This window comes from Pleuronectes platessa, chromosome 14 (assembly GCF_947347685.1).
Source record: "Pleuronectes platessa chromosome 14, fPlePla1.1, whole genome shotgun sequence".
NCBI lineage: Eukaryota > Metazoa > Chordata > Actinopteri > Pleuronectiformes > Pleuronectidae > Pleuronectes > Pleuronectes platessa.
The window spans coordinates 1,455,319-1,475,008 of NC_070639.1; the positions used below are offsets into that span (position 1 = coordinate 1,455,319).

General features: G+C 40.2%; 2 protein-coding genes across 4 annotated transcripts in view; one reads left to right on the plus strand and one right to left on the minus strand.

The window, feature by feature from the left end:
- Positions 1-3,805, plus strand: part of itgb2 (integrin, beta 2) — a 19,115-nt gene extending 15,310 nt beyond the window's left edge. For all 3 annotated transcript variants that reach the window (XM_053439475.1, XM_053439474.1, XM_053439476.1), the window contains exons 15-16: positions 686-852; positions 3,376-3,805. In XM_053439475.1, the coding sequence (XP_053295450.1) occupies positions 686-852; positions 3,376-3,441 (233 nt within the window). In that variant the 3' untranslated portion in view covers positions 3,442-3,805. The remainder of the gene's footprint in view (positions 1-685; positions 853-3,375) is intronic.
- Positions 3,515-19,241, minus strand: ubxn4 (UBX domain protein 4). Its single transcript, XM_053439477.1, has 13 exons — positions 19,003-19,241; positions 18,400-18,502; positions 17,538-17,566; positions 17,079-17,197; positions 16,230-16,398; positions 13,669-13,780; positions 12,333-12,387; positions 11,658-11,822; positions 10,960-11,087; positions 10,412-10,514; positions 9,448-9,579; positions 8,523-8,737; positions 3,515-7,041 (listed from the first exon to the last, which is right to left on the minus strand). The coding sequence occupies exons 1-13, from the start codon at positions 19,082-19,084 to the stop codon at positions 6,912-6,914; spliced, it is 1,542 nt and encodes a 513-aa protein (XP_053295452.1). The 5' UTR covers positions 19,085-19,241; the 3' UTR covers positions 3,515-6,911.
- Positions 19,242-19,690: the final 449 nt, after the last annotated feature.

Sequence of the window (19,690 nt, forward strand, 5' to 3'; positions counted from 1 at the left end):
CTCTGAATTAAACTTGGTTCAAAACTGGTTTCTAGCAAGGAACCATGTACTGAGTAAAAAGTCAGCTTTGGGTTTTGTATGCTTTACTGTCTTCGTTTGATTTGTATATTATTTACTTTCATCCACTTAAATACCCTGCCAGATGCAAAGCGCCCTCCTTCTTATTGTCCTGAGATCTATTGCAGATTTCTAAGGCTTCAGGACAATTTATATTTATGATGAATTATGTGTTTTATCCAGGTTCATGTACTTATTTTCTCAATGCTTGAGGTCTGGGTTAGGCAATGAAGTAGCTGTATGTATGTATGTATCAGCAGTAAATGTTATGTAATGCTGAATTGTGTTTTATAATTTTGAAAATGAGTAACTTCATCTCTAGAGTTAATTCATTGAGTATGTTTTATAAACTGCAGTATTAGACTTATATAGACTTAGCCTTGATGATGGCACTATAATTTGTATCTGAAGTAATTGAATTTTGTCCTGAAGAGAAAATTAATTTTTGAACCAAATTCCAATTATGGCAGATTTTCAAATTATAGTTGATGACATTTCAGTCGTTACCCAAGAATGAGACTTACCAACATTGCCATCTAGAGTCTGAAAAAGGCAGCAGAAATACATGTACACCTCCTTACATTTTGGATATGTGTAAAAGCTTCATGATTTACAACTCTTCCTCCAGACTGTCCAGAACCACCCAACGTCATAGCTATTATCGGAGGCTCCATAGTGTCTGTGGCTCTTATTGGAATCTTGGTGCTGATGCTCATCAAGTTATTATTCTACATGAGGGACCTGAAGGAGTTCAGGAAATTTGAAAATGAAAGGAAGAAGTCACAGTGGGCAAAGGTGAGACACTTCTTTGTTACTGATAACACAACTAGAAATAATCACCATTTAGGGATTTTATGGTGTTGTTACTTAGTTTGAACTTACTTTGCAGCGAGGCACATCTTATTTTTAGTTTGAAAGAAAGGCTTCACAACCCTGCAGTGCAGCAGCAGTGTGGTTTGCTGTACAGCAGGACATACTGTTATCGTATTATGTTGACACAATGAGGCTGCGGGGGTCACAGTATGCTGTGGACGTGTGATGTTCAACTTTAATGCTGACAACCAAGCATCCATTCATCTCTAATATGTTACAAAGCCCTCTGAAAAGTCAAATTAACATTCTTCATGGAGTAGATATACATGTTAAGACATCAATTGATGAGACCATGCAACCCCAACCCCAATAAACATACAGTCTACTAACCTGATGTTATTTAAATGAAATTAACTACACCACCCTTTTAGATGTCACACTCCCTGGCACTGGTGTCCCCGGGTGATATATGACAGTATTATCCACAATAAGTGTTTTTGCAATTCTGGAGATCCAACATGGTCTGTGGTAATATGACATGATAAATCAATCAATCAATCAATCAAATTTTATTTGTATAGCCCATATTCACATTCACAATTCGTCTCATAGGGCTTTAACACGGTGTGACATCCTCTGTCCTTAACCCTGAGCAAGAGTAAGGAAAAACTACTAAAAACCCTTTTAACAGGGTAAAAATACATAGAAACCTCAGAGAGAGCCACATGTGAGGGATCCCTCTCCCAGGACGGACAGAAGTGCAATAGATGTCAGGTGTAGGAAAACATCAAGTTTTTAGCAGCATTGATGAGGGTAAACATTTTGAAGGATAACTTCAATTCTATATGTCCAGCAGTCCTGCTTCAATCAAAGTCTATGGTCAGCAGCTGGCAAGATCATGATCCGCCATCCAGATCAGATCCACTATAGTCCACAGTCATTGTCCACTGCCGCTTATTAGGATCCATCATCAGCAGCCGACCTCGGTCGTGGTCCACCACCATTATATGATGCCAACGCCACGCAGGATCCACCATTACCACTACGATCAGCCCGCACGATATAGAATCCGCCATACTGGATCCACCATTGCGACCTCTGATGCGCGATCCACAATCGTAATCCATGGTGCAGCCACAGCGGGCCCAGATCTCCGGGCAATAAAGCAAAGGGACTCTGGGAAGGGGTCAAGTCAGTAACATGTACTGATGAGATATGACTTACTTCGATGTGATAGGGATGGAGAAGAGGAAGGAGAACAAGGAAAGAGAAGCTCCGTGTGTCATGTGTCATAAATTCCCTTTGCGTCTTAGCGTCATCAGGGTTTTTTGCCTTGTAATCAATGATACAATGATACAGGCCGAACTTGGGGGTACACTGAGGCTCAAGGTAAATCTGACTGGCTACTGGTTTGTATGGTAGTACTATAAAACCATGTGGCCCACTCAGTAGATCAGCCATCAATACCTCTATGCCTTTTTAAACTTAACGCTTCCTATATTAGAACATAGGAAAAGTTACGTTCTGCCGTACTAATTAGCTCTAACTATAAGCTTTATCAAAAAGGAAGGTTTTGAGCTTACTCTTAAACGAACAGATGGTGTCTGCTTCCCGAACTGAAAGTGAGAGATTATTCCACAGGAGAGGGGCTTGATGGCTAAAAGCTCTGGCTCCTACTCTACTTTTAGAGACTTTAGGGACGACAAGTAAGCCTTAATTCAGGGAGCGGAGTGCTCTAGTGGGTTGATAGGGTACTAAAAGCTCTTTAAGGTAAAATGGCGCCATATTATTCAGGGCCTTGAAGGTGAGGAGGAGAATTTTAAATTCTATTCTAGGTCTAACTGGAAGCCAGTGTAGTGATGCTAATACTAGAGAAATGTGCTCTCTTTTCTTGGTTCTCGTCAGGACACGTGCTGCGGCATTTTGGAGTCTTTAACGACTTACTGCTGGAGCCTGATAGTAATGAATTACAATAGTCCAGTCTCGATGTAACAAAGGGCGTGGACTAGTTTTTCTGCATCTTTTTGCAAAAGGACATGTCTAATTTTGTAGATATTACGCAAGTGGATAAAGGCTGTCCTAAAAATTTGTTTTAGGTGTGAATTAAAAGGACAAATCAGGATCAAAGATCACTCCCAAGATCCTGACTGTTTCATTGGAAGCAAGGGCAATGTCGTCTAGCGCAGCTATATCTTGAGATAATGTATCTCTAAGGTGTTTAGGGCCAAGTATTGTAACCTCTGTTTTATCTGAGTTTAATAAGAGAAAATTGCAGGTTTTTATGTCCTTGAGACTTGCTCGAAGTTTAGTTAATTGATTACTTTGTTCAGGTTTTATTGATAAGTATAACTGGGTGTCATCCGCATAGCAGTGGAAATTTACCGAGTGTGTCCTGATAATGTTTCCTAATGGAAGCATATATAATGAGAATAAAATTGGGCCGACCACAGAATGCTGAACATGGAAATGGAAGTTAACGAATCATCTGGCTTTCTCTATCCCCAGGCTGACAACCCACTGTTCCAGAATGCCACCACCACTGTGGCCAACCCAACATTCACTGGAGAATGAGGTCTTCCTCTGCAGCAAGACAAACGCTCAGCATTGCTTTGTAAAATTTTTAATAGTTTGAGACTTATGTTAGTTGATTTTTTTTGTAATGCTCATGCTCAGGAATATTTTAATGTAATTTTTGCACTGAGCGCTACCCATTAACATTACCTGCACACTTAATTTCCTTGCCCATTTCACGTCAAGTTATCATTTTCATTTTCAATTCTCTTCTTCTTTCATATCAAAACTGTTGTAATGCTTTGTATAATATGATATTTTACCCTGTCTTTGTCAGGTATAGTACAATCCACTTTCTGAGGATTGTATTTGTGCATGTAGAGGCAGATTCTTTTTAATAATTCAATAAAAAAAATAAAACACGTTTTGTTTATCCAATATTTGCTATCAGTACACACAGCCATTGTTTCCTAGTCCACAGTTGCAAACTGCATTTAAAAGAGTTGAGAGATGAATGTGGAAATGCTGCTGTTCAAATGTCCCTCTCACACACTGTCTGATATCCAAATGTCTATGATTACCCCATGGGGGGCAGAGACCTGGCTGTCATCCGTATTCTTTATTAGAGACACATCAAGCTCATTCACCCTCAGATGCTGATACTATCTTAGCTGATACTCTCAATAGGGTTTGGAGTCTGAGTCTCACCATATTAGATGGTATATATGTTATATTATGTACCATCAGAACATATTTTTCATAGGAAAACAAAGGCAATGTATAAGTACATGTAGTATGGAGGCCCCCGCGTTGAAGTGAGTATATATCGGACTAAACTGTCAGTTTCATTCGTGTAACACTTAGTCTGAGGAAGTTGATGCAGTTTTCAGCTGTTAAGCACTAAAATAATTACTAAATAACACTGTAAACCTTTTCTGCAAATATATGAATCATATGCTTTTAGGAGCTCATATCTGAAGTTGACTAACAAGCATCTACAATGACCTGACTTGATTGTGTGATCCATGCTCCAGAAGATATCAGAGGACATTTAGGCTAAATATAGTGTAAATTACCTTTTTTTCCAGTCGAATTTGAATGCTGGTGCTTATGGACACTTGGATGATACCACAGGAGCAACATGGAGGCCTTTAATGTTTGGTTCTTTTTACATTTGAAGAATTGGTCATCACTTACTTCAACATTGACATAGTGGTGAGTAGATAATGAGATAAAACTATCCCTTTTCGAGTAAAGCTTTGCAGATTAGACAAAGACCAATCCAAATGGAGTTTGGAAAACTGTGGAAAAAAGATACTTGCTGCATGGTCTGTGACCAAAAGAGTTACCAATTCCCACCAGAACACATAATACTGAAGGACTTTTGGTCTAAATTTGTCATTCATGAAATAATGTGTAATTTGATCTACTGTTGTAATGTGTTCACCTTAATCAATCAATCAAATTTTATTTGTATAGCCCATATTCACAAATTACAATTCATCTCATAGGGCTTTAACAGGGTGAGACATCCTCTGTCCTTAACCCTCAGCAAGAGTAAGGAAAAACTACTTAAAAAACCCTTTTAACAGGGTAAAAATATGTAGAAACCTCCGAGAGAGCCACATGTGAGGGATCCCTCTACCAGGACGGCCAGGAGTGCAATAGATGCCACGTGTAGGAAAACATCATCGAGATTAAAGTTTTGAGCAGCATTTGATGAGTGTAAACATCCCGAAGGATAACCCCAACATGACATGCCAAGCAGTCCCGCTGCAATCACAGTCCATGGTCAGCAACCAGCAGGACCACGATCCACCATCCAGACCAGGCGCCACTCCAGTCCTCAGTCACAGTCCACCGCGCCCACCAGGACCCACCACAAGCCTACGCCGCGGTCCTGGTCCACCGCCCGTACCCAATACCAACACGACACAGGGTCCGCCTAATGCCACCAAGTTATTATTGGGGTCAGATGTGTTTACTTTATAATAGGTTTTAACAGGCTGAGGTAATATGACAATGTCAACTGATCAGACAATCATGTTGCCTTATTTCAAGATAAAAGAACAATTATTCAAGTCAAATGTCTAACTGCAGGCCTAAATAGGTTCACCCACGTGTGAAGAATTTGGATCAGGTCAACAAAGAACAAATACAAAAATTTAAAAAACAGACTGCTTTAATTTTCATATTGTAATGAGGAAACATCAATAGTTGCCCATTGTCAGCTCATAGAAACACATGATGCCTAGGTGTGCGTGCTGTTGTACAGCTATGTTGTGAGGACAAATTTGAGCGGGGGGCAATTTTTGGAAAGTGGTCCTCACTTTGTTGACCCCCCCCCCCCTTAAATGGACTGTTTGGGGGTTAAGACTTGGTTTAAGGTAAGGGTTAGAATTAGGTTTAGATTAGGTTAAGCATTTAGTTTGGATGTTTAGGGTAAGGAGCTAGGGATTGCATTATGCAAATGTGTTTCTTTACCAAGATAGTAGTACAAACGTGTGTGTTTGTTTGTACGGGCTGCCTTTGTAGATGCACAGTCCTCTGCCAGCAGTTTGCAAGCTGTTTGATGAAATGTTTCATACATCCTAGACCTAGACAAAAATTTCTTAATTTTGCTGCTTGATGGAATAAGTCCCAATCACATTTCAAAGTTAGACATTTCTAAATTGCATTGACTCCATAACAATGCATCCTCAGGTCTGATGGTTATTAATTTACTGTGGTGCCTGATAGTCGTAATTAATAATTAACTTAATTATCATCTATCTGACAATTAACTACTGAGATCGAAAACCCAAAGAGGATACTGGTGTAGCTTAACGCACTCTGTGAAGCTGCTGTATTCTCAGCCAAGGTTAGGAGAAAAAGGAGGGCATAGGTTTGGAACACAGTATAACAAAGGCCCTGTTCAGACCTGGTATCAACATCAGTCCTGATAATCTCAAGAGGACAGCATTAAGTACCTGTGTTTACACCTGAAATTAAATGGTTCCTCAATGTGTCTCCAGTGAACACTTGAGATCTCACTTCCCCACTCTATAATGCTAATAATCATGTTTTCTCAAAGGCCAAATTTTGTTGATGTCACTGTGTGTGTGTCTGTCTGTCAGGAGGAGCTAGAGAGTGAGGCAAAAGAGTTGCATCAATTAAAATGTATTGATATTGTGATAGTTGCCACAAACAAATCGACGTATCGGCACTGAGAAACAACAAAATACATTTGATTCATTGAAACTGGAAAGGTCAGAGGATGTCAGCTGAGTAGGTGGTCCTTCATACGTGGTCCAGAGGGCATGCGTTCACAGAGCGAGAGGAATGCGTCCCAGACCACCTCTAAATGTGGTTTGAGTGATCGGCTCTCAGGATGAATTCAGGATGCATTTGGGCAAGTTCAGACCTGAACTTGGTGCTCACTACTTGTGACTGGATCACTAATATGGATGTTTATACCAAGCCTGAATGGGGTAGAAAACTAAACCATCAGCTGGAGCAGAAACCCTAAACAGACTGAATTAATTCACATTTTACATCTGCTGGGTAGAGTTCCCGTTCCAGGTGTTGTTCTCATCCTCACTGTCCTCCTGAGTCCTCAGACTGCAGATTTTACCCTCTTTCTTGAAGTCTTTGGGCCGCTCCCCCAGAGTGTGAGTTTCTCTGAGTGGACATAAAGGAAAATGGCATGACACACAGTGTTACTTAACACATGAACATTATGTGCATACAGTATGTAACAATTAAATAACACAGATCTCCCAAAATCTGCTGATGGAACTGAACTCTAATTAAACAAACTGCCAGCATGATAGAATGAGTATCAGAATAGGCAAAGTCACCTAGCTGATTCAATAGTATCCCAAAAATATTCCACACAACAGTATCTATCTTACATTTAGCTATGGATACATGAGCTACTGGTCCAGCAGGGCAAAGAAATGCACAATGGAGCAACAGTGCAATACAGAGACTTTTTATATTGTTGAAGAAAGTGTGAAAACATTTTAGCGCCAGGTCAGTATTGTGAATGAACCCGTTCAATGAACGCCGTTCATATTTTTGGTATTATATTAGAACATATTTTTACATATGATGAACGTGAAAGTGAACACCGCTCAGGTTTTGCACCGTTTTACCATGCTGAGTCCAGCACTTTACTTGCAGCAGCTCAATCACTGCAAGACACTTTTACAGTTTTTCAGAAAGAAAGCTGCAACCAGCATTAGGGCTGCTCGATTATGGAAAAAATCATAATCATGATTATTTTGGACAATATCAAAATCACGATTATTCAAACAATTATTACAATTATTCATGTGCCCTTATTCTGAAGTCTATGCTTTTTTCTTTAAATGACTAGAGCGTGCGCAATAAAGTGAATCACTTCCGGTTCAGGTAAACAATGATGACGGCTGCGTGTCTTATTCCTCCGTGAAACCAGGATATCGGTGCCCGGTTATTCAAACCCTTAATGATGGCAACCCTAACACTCTCTGACCAACTGACCGGCGCGGAGAAATGCGGGTCCGGTCTGACCGGTCTGAACAGCCAGGTAGGAGCGCGCTTGAGAATAGCGGTGCGCGGTGCGGCCGCTACCTGGTGTGCTGCTGCTCAAACTTTTTCGACCCTTTTTGTCGGTCAAACGGGGCTGCCCTCCCTGCTTTTCAACTTGCGCTGTGGTTTTCACCGCCGGTCACCACATACAACTCGCCTCCTTCACTTTACAGATGCTTGAGAGTGAGTGCCAGTCAGCTTGGCCGCTTAATGCTTTGGGGGAAGGACTGAATTGCGCATGCATGCGCAATTCAGTCCTTCTGTCTCTCTCAAAAAAAATGCAAAATAATCTTTTCAACTCGATTATAGTAGTTTGGAGATCGTTTGACCCCATAATCGTAATCACGGTTAAATTTCGATTAATCGAGCAGCCCTTACATGCATCCCCACAGGCCAAGTTAACAGCCCATTCCAAACAGCTGCAGCTTTCAGGCAGTGCACATTCTGAACACATACAACTCTAACTTAATTTATTTTTTGTAAGCAGATGAATGGCCTATTGGATTTAACTGTCAATTTTTGTTCAGCCTTCCTTGGTTGATGAAGAGTGTGCATGTTGTTTAGATAAAGCAGTAGTTGTCCCTTACCGCTTTGCCTTGTCGGAGGCCGATGATGAGTTGGTATACGAGCTGGACGGCTGGGTGGGGCCTTGGGATGCCGGTCCAGGAGGGGGGGGAGTTGTAAACAGGAAGGTGCTGAGGAATCTCCATACAGCCAGTAGAGGATAGAGGAGTGTTCCCAGAACAGCCCAAATGCCATTCCCAGAGGACTGGACTACAGTGTTAGCAGACCTGCCTGAATGCTGAGTTGGAGACAATACAAAATAACATTGACTCAAGAAGCACGATTATGGAATGCTTTAACATTTATGGACATCAGTGAGTTTATTTGTCTCTGCTTCCCTTTGCTACGCTAATCTAACCGCATTCTTACTGTACTGAACAGTAAGAGGCAAATGTGAGCCTGTCTCTTACACCCTTTCTGGCCCCTTCTCTCACTCCCATTTAAACATGGTGTAAATGACACCATTTTGAGTCGAATTTGATGTTGGGGCTTATGGACACTTGGATGACACCACAGGAGCAGTTTGGAGGCTTTTTTTTCCTATTGATCTTTTTTTCCATATGAAGAAATTGTCCCCATTTAGTTAAATTGTATTGGATTTGGCTGAAACGCTGTTTACATAAAACTATAGTGAGTAGATAATGAGTGAATTTTCTGTTTTCGGCGAACTATCCCTTCAACTTCATTGTTGCAGAAGACGCAACGTCCCATTTATCCATGAACATAAATAACAATTCAGCAGATTTTTTAAAGTTTTACATGCGAGTGATTATAAAAGAGAAGCAGAATCACCGGTCCTGAGTTACACCCCTCATGAGTGAGGGGCGAATTAAATAAAAAGATTAATAATGTGTTTCACCATTCAGCGAAAACAACAGAGATTTGATTTTGGTTCATATCAACCAGCCCTACTCTATTATAGCAAACATGCAATCTGGGTTTGCTCACCGGCAGAAGCACAATGGAAGCACTTGGAGCCAATTCCAGCTCTAGCAGAGTTTTGCTCAGGTCTTCACTTGTGAACTCCCGCCGAGGGAACATGGTTGCTAGGGAGAAGTTGCCGTAACGATTTCCCACTTCCTGAGACATGATCAGCACAAAAACATTAAAAGTGATTAGACATGAAGAGATTTACACATGCCACACTTGATGCATGAGTGGCGCATGACTTTTTCAAGGCACATCTCTTTTTTCATTTCAGTGGCCGCATGTTATCAGCATAGAGTGACCACACCGCCTGCGTGAAACGCATGTCAAAGTCTTGCTGCTCTTCAAGAGTGAATGTCGCCCATTTACAGCATACAGCCACATACCTTTGTACACATACATAGGATGTGCTCATAATATATTAATATTAAATAAGACATTTGCAAACAATAAGACATTCGCAAACAATTCTTTGAGTCACTTCTCTTGCTTAATGTCAGATGACAGTCCAGCTCTGTAGCAAAATATTTGTTCTTTTACCCATTCTAGGGTAAATAAAACAACAATTTGTAGAATTTAGATGAAACACTCGTTAAAACATCACTAGGATTATTTTATATAAAATTTCTGTCAATAGATCCTTTTCACCTAAATCTTACACACTAGACCTTTAATAGACGTGTAGGCTTTAAATCAGAAAACAAAGCACAGAGTGATTACATCATCCAAATGGTTCAAACCATATGTCTCACCATACATCCAGCTGAATGTGATGAATGCAGTTGCTAACATGGCATCTATGGTATGGGAAAATGCTACTTCAAACTGGCAATAGAGTTTATGGGAATCTCAGGGATGATATGATATTATAATGACATAACCCTAGTTCTCTGTTTAAAATCTATTTCATGGTTCTGGTGAATGAAGACAGTAAAAATAAACAAAAAGAAGAGTGACGACTTAGAAACGGATTGGTAAGACAGACCTGAACAGCAAAGTGACGAGCCTCCTGCAGTGTGCTCTGAGAGGGGAACTGGTTGGTGAGAGATGACCCGTCTGGGAGGCGGAACTGTATCCTTGCTATGGTACTACATACACAAAACAAATTCAGGGAATACAATTCGCAAACCCTGCATCCAACAAAAGTAAGGGATAAAAAGGTTTGACGGTAAAATCCTTAGCTGACTAGTTAAGATGATTGTTTGATATGCGTTTAAATTTGTATTCTCGATCCTCTTGGTATCACTTCAATTTTGATGTGAAACGCCTACGAGCGGCTACCTGCTTCACACTTTTCAGGCCTCACATTGTAATGGGCCAGGGTCACGTGAGTGGTCAAACACAAAACCACAAATATATATATATATATTATGGGCGATCACATTATCATACATATTATACCAACCCCTCTGTTAACGTGGTGGGTGATATTTCAAATCCTTCCATATTAATTCAAATGAAGCTCAGCGTAAGTTCAGTCAGGAAGATTTTACTCCCATTGGTCAACAACTCCTTGGTCTCTGGACTTTTTACCTCCTCTGCCTGACCATTGTCTCCTTCCTGGCCTCCTGTTCTGCCTGTCGGGCCTGCAGCAGAACATCTTTAACGGCTTTGTCCTCTTCCTGGGTTTTGGAATAGCGGGCTGCTCTGTCAGCTCGGTCCTGCAGGACAGAGAGGACAGACAGGTGCAACAGATCAAGTTAAATCTAGTAATCTTACATTGATTTCAGACTTTTGTATCATTCCAGTTATAGAGCTGACACCTCAATATATATTTGTGACAACACTAGCTTAGAAAGGGCAGAATAAGAAATTATATTATAATAGCTAATAAGGTACATGCTCGATTAAAAGGGTCTCCAAAGCTCTGACTGATACAAAACCAGTCCCAAGTCAGTCTAGGATTCCAGGTTAGCATTTAAAAGTGAACTGGGAGGAAATGTGAAGTTTGTAAGAATAGCAAATAACAATGAGAGCAAATGAGAACCAAAAAAACATTTATAAAACATGAACAATTAAAAACAATAAGCTACTATACATAGTCCCCTTCCCACCTCTCTGGGGTTGATGAGCTAGCTATGTTAAGGATTCTCTAATATTGTTATCGTGACCACTTAATTGGTAAAAGGCATCATCAGCCCCACCCAACATTATCAACCTTTCTGAATGTAATTTCTTATATATCTTTCAGCAGCCAGAGAGCGGTTTTCCACTAAGAAGATAGAGGTTACCATGGCAATTTGAAGTTTGACCCGGTCCCTGGCAGCCTTCTCCTCTGCCTTCTCCCGATTCCTCTCATCTAGGAGACGCTTAGTCTTGTCATCTTCTTGTTTCTTTTTTAAGTCCTGCACATCCTTCCCAATCTTCCGCCGCTCCATTTCCTTTCTGATCTCATCCTGAATCATGAAACACACAGGCTGTATTGGGCCACAATAATGATGTGCAGTAGTTCAAACTAACATAGGGTACAAATATAATAAAGCTCTAATGGTCAGTGCTGCGCATTTAATGCTGTGCCTGTGCTCGTATAAACTGAGGTTTACTGCTCAACCTGCTCCAGCAGGTCAGCACTTTTCATTACATAAGACAGTATGACATAGAGTAAAGTGAAGGTTACCAATCATCTCAGTGTTCACTCAGCCTCCTGTTCATACCCAAACAGACACCACAAAGTCAGTATAAGAGCTGCTTGTGTAAAATGTATCAAACACAAGCCATTTCTGTGCATTTTCAGTGCCTGAGTAAGAAAAATGCAATAAAAGAATTGTTACTTTGCCAGCCACAGTATAAAACCCAAAATACTTCCACTTCTCAGATGCTCTGGTGTCATGATTGTCTGCTCAGGATGGCTTTACTTGCTAGTGCCTATCGCAAAACAACGTAAAATTCCTTAACAGTATCTTTACCTCTTCTTCTCCTTTCTTCTTTTGCTCTTGTCTCTCCTCCAGTTTTTTGTTTAGCCTAACAGAATAGAACAATGTATGATACAATAAACACACTTATCTTGACAATATGACTACAGCGCTGCATGGCCTTTCTTTCACTTTTTTTATTCATCATAATTTACCAGCAGAGCAGTTAATGGCCTGGACTATGAACTAGGGTTGCACGATATATCGATAATGTATCGTCATCACGATATCAACAAGCACGATATACATATCCCAAAAAGCAGCTTGAACTGCGATAAATGACATTCGATGTTCAATGTATTCACACTCTGCATGTCAATATATTTGACAAATTAGGTGGAGCCCTGCTGCCCTAGATTATAAATTCAAAATATTCAGATCCTGTCAATTAATCATTGTCGGAAGAAGATATTATTGAGAGAAAGAGTATTGTAAGACGGCTCAGTCAAGATTCAGTCATATTTAGCCTCCTCCCGACAAAATTCTACTATGGAAACTTGTATTGATCACGTTTGACCCGGGTCAAATTAATAACCATGAGCGGTTGATTGTGTAAAATAATGTATGTCAGTCAGTCAGTCAGTCATTCAGTCAGTCAGTCACTGACAGATTTTCTCAAACAAAAAAATCTATAAAAATCACGATCCAAAAATAAACAATGTAAGCGGACTTAGTAGAACTGTGCATGGCTCCCCGGGTGTCTGCCCTGGACATTGTGGCACCTTGGCCCGGCTGTGCACCTTCTCCCTAGGGCTGTGGAGCTGTCTGAGGTCCCTGTGTTCGTAGCCAGTTGTTGGAATGGAAATAATGAATTTCATTTTTTTCCGTGTCTGCATAGACCACTTACTGTATGGTGTCTATGTTAGCAGTGAAACCAAAGCAGAACGACTTCAACACTGTATACTTAATAATCTGTCTATTTATCGCAAGTCATATCGTCTTCGCAATATTCAACAAGATTAAAGCATATCGCATGTTTTCCTAATATCGTGCAGCCCTACTATGTACTTTCAATGTCAATGTATCAGCTCTTGAGACATTTATACCTTGTTACATGTAGAATTATGTACCCTTTAATTTAAATCTTGTTCATGAAGTCAGAGTGCAGGCGAGTCAACTCTGGTGTTTAGCTGTAGTTAAACCTTTTATTATTGTGCGGTAATGCTTGTATACTCATCAATAGTGAAAACAATTTTTTTGCCATAATTTAAGGTTAGCTGTATTTTTTTTCCTTTGGCTGCCATTTTTGGCTTAAAACGATGATAACTACAGTGCCAACACCTCAATACAGAACACATTTTCTGTCTAGAACACATATTTGATCTTCTACCTTTGCACTTTAGAGTCCAGGTTTTCCTCACTGTGAGCACAGTGAGTAGCATCATCTGAAGAAGCATTCTCTGCAAGAGTCACTGGGGCATCTTCTGAGCTCGATAGAGGTGCTACACACAACAGAAACACAAAATGAAAGCACTAGGTTAACTGGCAACTCCACACCTTGTCAGCACAAAGCAAACTAATACTATGCATATTCACCTTTGAATTCTGTTTGCAATCATCTGTCTCATCTACTAAACTCAACAAAAACATAAATGCAAAACCTATTTTTTGTTCATGAATGGAAGTTAAAGACATAAGATTTCAGACAAAATAATTATTTTTAAATGTGCAGTTTATCTTGAACCAAGACATTTATTAGGCACTGAACAACAGTTTTACTGAGTTTGATAGGAAACCAGATTGACAACGATTTGCCTCTCGCAATGTGACATATCTTGTTCGCATAGAGTTGATCAGGTTATTGATTGTGGCCGGTGGAAATTTGGTCCAGTCCTCACCAATGGCTATGCAAAGTTGCTGGATATTGGCAGAAATCGGAACCGTACACTGTCTATCGAAAGCATTAAAAAAATGCTCAATAGGTAACATTTATGCAGGCCATGTAAGAATTTGCATGTTTTCAGTTTCCAGGAATTGTGTTTCGCCCTGTGTTCGGGTTGTGCGCCTTCTCCCTTAGGCTCAGGAGCTGTCCGTAGTCTCTGTGTCCGTAACCAGGGATTATTTCTTGCAAGTCATATAGTCATCGCATCATCGCGATATTCAACAATGTTATCGCATATTGCATGTTTTCCTAATATCGTGCAGCCCTAATCTGGGAAGTGAACAATGCCGTAGACACGGGGCGTTGCCTAATCAAGTCGTAAATGACGACGTACTGCAGTCAGGTCCATACCCGGTGAGGCCCGTGAGCACTAAGGCAGTCTTTCCTGAGACAATTTCTGACCTTTTATGCAGAAATTCTGCAGTTGTCCAAACCAGACCAGTTGTTTGATCAGCTGTCTGGGTAGCTGATCTCAGACAATCTCTCAGTTGAAGACGCAGGATGTGGTGGTCCTGGGCTCGCGTGACTAAAAGTGGTCTGCGGTTGTGAGGCCAGTTGATTGTACTGCTAAATTCTCGGTCACGATGATAGAGCCGGCTTATGATAGTGAAAGGAACAAGTGTCTGTGCAGTTCTCTGGAGGAAATTCCTGCAGTTAGCATGCCCATTGCCCGCCCCCTAAAAACTTGTGTCATTGTGTTGCATTGCAGAACTGAACGTTTTAGAGTGGCCTTTTATTGTAAGCAGTTCACACCTGTGCAAGAATCATGTTCCTTAATCAGCATCCTGACGTACCTCACCTGCCAGGTGGATGGATTATCTTAGCAAAGGTGAAGTGCTCACTAATACAGTTTAAACTAATTTGTGATCAAACTTTGAGAGAAATAAGTCTTTTGTGTGCAGACAAAAGACTTAGATCTTTGAATCTCTGATTAACATCACTGAACACATTAAGACTGCCTGCTCTCTCTTTAAAAACTGAAAAGTGGTAAAGAACTCAACCATAAGGTTAATAAGTAACTCTCTTGCCTGTGCCTGTTTCCAAAAACAAGACACAATTTCTTATAATCTTCAGGGACCATGCACCAACATCTCTCTGGTACATTGCTCACTTAAAAGGCTCCTCCAACTTTTTTAGAGAACACTGACTATGGTGCCTTTTTCTCTTCTTCAGTTAAAAAAAGATTGTCTCTCAATGCCAGAACAGCATGTTTCACTCTGAATAATGATGATTGACACCTCTTTTGGCAGGGTGAATGCATTTCATACACATTATAATTACAGTGAGCTGAAACGTCTCTGGTGTGCATTCTGTTATGTCACATTGTGAATGTGGTTGTGAATAATTACTTTCTTCTTTCTGTTATGCTTACACTTTATTGGAGTTTTCAATAAACTCCAATAAATTTGATATAAAGGCACATCTAATTTCTCTGACATGAGTTTGAAAGTAAGAAGAAAAAAAATGAAAGGAAAAAAACAGACAATGAGATGTGCTCTTCAGTTACCTAACGAGTGGATTCAGACCTTTTCATTCATTTCAAAAGTTAGATTTAAAAACTTTCACTGAACTACCTCTAGTTTTGGCATAACCCTGAATGTACACACATATGTACTTTAATCTGGTCCAGAGTTAAAAATATGACGTATCTGGATGTGACAAACTGAGTGGCCTTTATTATTGGTAAACGGCTAATTGGTAATAGTTGTCAGTGCCAATGCAGTGGCTGGTTGTCAGGCTTGCTTCCAGAGACAATAACTTGCTGTTGCCACAAGGGTGTAAATTAAAGATTACTACAAATAGGCCACATAACGTATGTTGTTAGCTAAGTTCTGGGATCAGATTTAAGGAGAGATATCACTTCCACTTACATATTGTTGTATTTAGGTCTATTTTTAGATTAACGGGTCAAGCACTGCTTGGCTTCCTTGCCCTGACAGCCGACTCCTGCTCAGTGCAGATGTTAACACCAAATCTAAACAGGATCTGAGTGATCCAGGCTCACTCACCTTTTGCACTTCCTGATACTGCTGCAAAAACTGTGGCTTCTGCTGCTGACCTGACGGGCTTTGCGGTAGCTGAGGTTACAGCAGATTCTGTGCTTTTCTGTGAGCTGGTCTCCACAGGAGTACTTGCCTCTGGAAACACTGTGGCACCTCCAATCTGATCAGTATGCATCTGTTAGATGACAGGGAGGATGATCATTACCCGAAAGAACATCATGTATATTCCGTAGCTCAGATTTTGAAGGATCTTGTCCAAGTCCTTAGAAATGAATACAGTATTGTAGCAAAATGCAATTAAGCACATTGGGACATTATATCATGATGTAAATGTAAGATTGCCCAATGGCCACTGAACTAAAAATGAATTAAATAATAGAGGAATGTTAAGAAAATATGAAGATGGCCTTCATCTGGTATGTTACATGAACCTAGTTTGTGAGGCCACAGAGACCTTAACCTTTGGCTACCGAATCAAAGCAGTTAATCCTTGAGTTCAAGTGGATGGTTGTGCCAAATGAGGACAACCCAGAAACACAAGGTCTCCAGCTACTGGCTGGAAGAGAAATCATGACAGCAGTTGTGACATTCAAAATAAGTGACCAAAGAAGTTGTTAACTACAGTTAAACATATGTGTTACCATCTAAATGAGCTCCTGCATTTATGGGGTAAAACAGGAAAATGTCTGTATCCAAAACAATGTTAGAAATGTACCTGCAGGAGATTTTCTTTTTTCACTAAAACATTTCCAGTGCACATTGCAACAAACACACAAGTTTGTGCTAGATAAAAAGATTGGAAAACAGTAGTGAGATCCCTGTTAACTTCATTCAATCCCACCTTTGTGCCCATACCTGCTTAACTCTGTTGATTCTTTTCATCAGTTCTTCGGCGGACAAACTCCCAGCGATGACCTCCAGAGGAATTCCATTCTCCCCAATAAAGAAGCAAGAGGGAATGCACACTACTGGATCTTCACAAAGGGGGAAAGCTTAAGGAAAAGGCCCCCAACTACTATTTTAATACTGACTTTTCACATTGGCGTTTCTGCATTGTCGCATCTTTTTTTAATGCATCCTCCAGCCTGGGAAGCTGGCAACAGTTTCATGGTCTATCACAGGCCAGAAGCACTGCTCTGGTCCTTATTAAAAACAAGTCTGTCATGTGGGTTTGTGTCAACAGTATATATTGGCCTAGTGAATACAGGAATGCAAGAAATATCTTTTCTCAGAGATGAAACAATGAATACTAAAAAAATTCTGTTGAAGTTCCACAATAGTTCCACCCAAGAGGAATGGCCAACAAAAGGATACAGAACTGGGAGAACTGCATACATGCTTCACTGTAGAAAAAAATGACAACATTGTGTATATAGTATACATTTTAGCATGTCTATTCTTTAAATTATTGAAATCAAACACGCATTAGATTGATCTCAGTTAATAGGTTGTGGATTAAAGCAAAATGTATAAGTTATTTGTTTTGCTAAGAATCACAGAATAATTAAATAATAATATCAAGAAGAAGAATTATAAGGAAATGTAAGATGGTCTTCTTAATATTGGGCAGAGATACTTCAGTTAATTGTAAAGACAGGTCAGCTCAATTCAAGCTTTGGGCATATACAGTACATAATATATACACCAGTTTCCTACAGGTCAAACAGAAAGAAGTGTGATGGGTAGTAAAAATCAACATGTATTAATAGTGAGTGGTAGATGGTTTGGATTTATCTCAGGTGGTCACTGTTACAAGATTCATGCAGTTAGATACTTGTTTTTCCCAAATAGGGATAAAAGAAATCTGCACATGTTGCTGAAAAAGATTGGCTTTGTAACAAACTTCTGGATTTGCCATAAAAGAAAGAAGGGATTAAACTTAAATTGGAAAAAAGGGTGCCTGATAAAAATTTTTAAAGACCAGTGAAATTCTGTAAAATATTATTATGGCATTCAAATACAATTAAATGTCAGTCTACCATCTAATGAGTAAATATTTTTTATAGAAAAAAAACAGACTCCTCAGGCACCAATGATTCAGAACAATGAAGATCAACTTCATGCTTTACTTCTGCAAGACAGCAGTGGTGAGGGCTGGAAACATCATGAGGAAAGTGACTTCCCCTGCACACAAAACTTCATTAGAGACATTGTGCATGTAGTGAGTTCAGTATACCTCTTGGCATCGACATTAATGGCCACACAGCAGTTGAGTGCTGCCTCTGAGACTGTGTCGTCCTCCCAGCTGGACATCAGCAGTGCGGACTGTTCATCTTCGCCTGAGAAGACAGTGACAGTGTTGACACTGCCCATTCATTAAAACACACTGTCACGTAATGGTGGAACAGCTGGCGAACTGCTACTGCTGCCTATGATGCAATAATGGCCCAGCACAAAGTAATAACATTTACCTGGCTAAGGTATCACTTCAAGTGTGAACCGACTGTATCCACCCTGCCAGGGGGTACTATCAATTATGACTAACATATTTGTAGTTGCTGTGACGTAGCCTGTGCTCTTTGGAGTGAAGCAGGGTTAATAAAGACAACAGACTATGTTACAGGCCATCCGTAGCTAACAGCTCAGGCTAGCATGTGTTTGTTTTACTACGTTTGACCTCTTGTTTTCGTTGTCACGATGTGACGACACTCCTCGTTTCTTTTACAGCTGGTCGACCATGCTAACTTGCTAATGGTTAGATGAATGGGACCCTATCACTTGTTACCTATACAAGCTAGCGTTAGCATCAGGCTAATTGACACATACACACACACGTTACCAGTAATGACGACGACAAAAACGAAGCCCCGCTGCTTAGCTGAGTTAATGGCAGCAGAAATCGAGCCTTTGAACCAAAGCATGTTTCCGATCTGTGTTTTCTGCCGCTGCTCTGGTGACGATGTCGGGCAGCTAAGCTAAATGTGAGATGCGTTCAGTAAGCTCAGCCTGAGACATTGAACAAGTATTACACGGCGCTGCCGCTCAGCTCTACAGCACTAATATCCACTGTGGCAATTTGCGGTATTATAACAACTGTCAAAACAGCGTCGTCACAACAGATGAAAACATATGAAAAAGAAACTAAAACTGTTAACGTGGAACCTCCAGTTATTTGATTAGTCTTAATATTGTGTATTTATGATCTATGGGGTTTAATCGTCAGCAATCTCCCTCCCAGTCCAGAGAGCTGGGTGTCCCCCGTGTGGAAGTATCTCTCTGTGTATTAAAGTTAGGAAAGATTGAATAAATGACTCAATGCGAACCTATTTCACACATAAGGATGTCTTGTACTATGATTTGCTTGTCTTTGATTGCCTTTGATCTCAAACCTTTTTTTTATCGAGTAACTGACATGAAGTAGGTGCTATAACTACATTAATTATTCTTCAGTGTAGTTTAATAACGTTTTGATTCGGCCAGTGTCTGATTATTTGGTGCAAACAATCAGATTCATTTATCATATTTGA

Excerpts from the sequence above, each read along its gene's own strand:
- ubxn4 (XM_053439477.1), bottom strand. The coding sequence starts at position 19,084 with ATGCTTTGGTTCAAAGGCTCGATTTCTGCTGCCATTAACTCAGCTAAG. Across the intron at positions 11,088-11,657 it reads TCAAACTTCAAATTGCCATG|GACCGAGCTGACAGAGCAGC; the intron begins GTAACCTCTATC and ends TCTGTCCTGCAG. Across the intron at positions 10,515-10,959 it reads ACAATGGTCAGGCAGAGGAG|TACCATAGCAAGGATACAGT; the intron begins GTAAAAAGTCCA and ends TTGTGTATGTAG.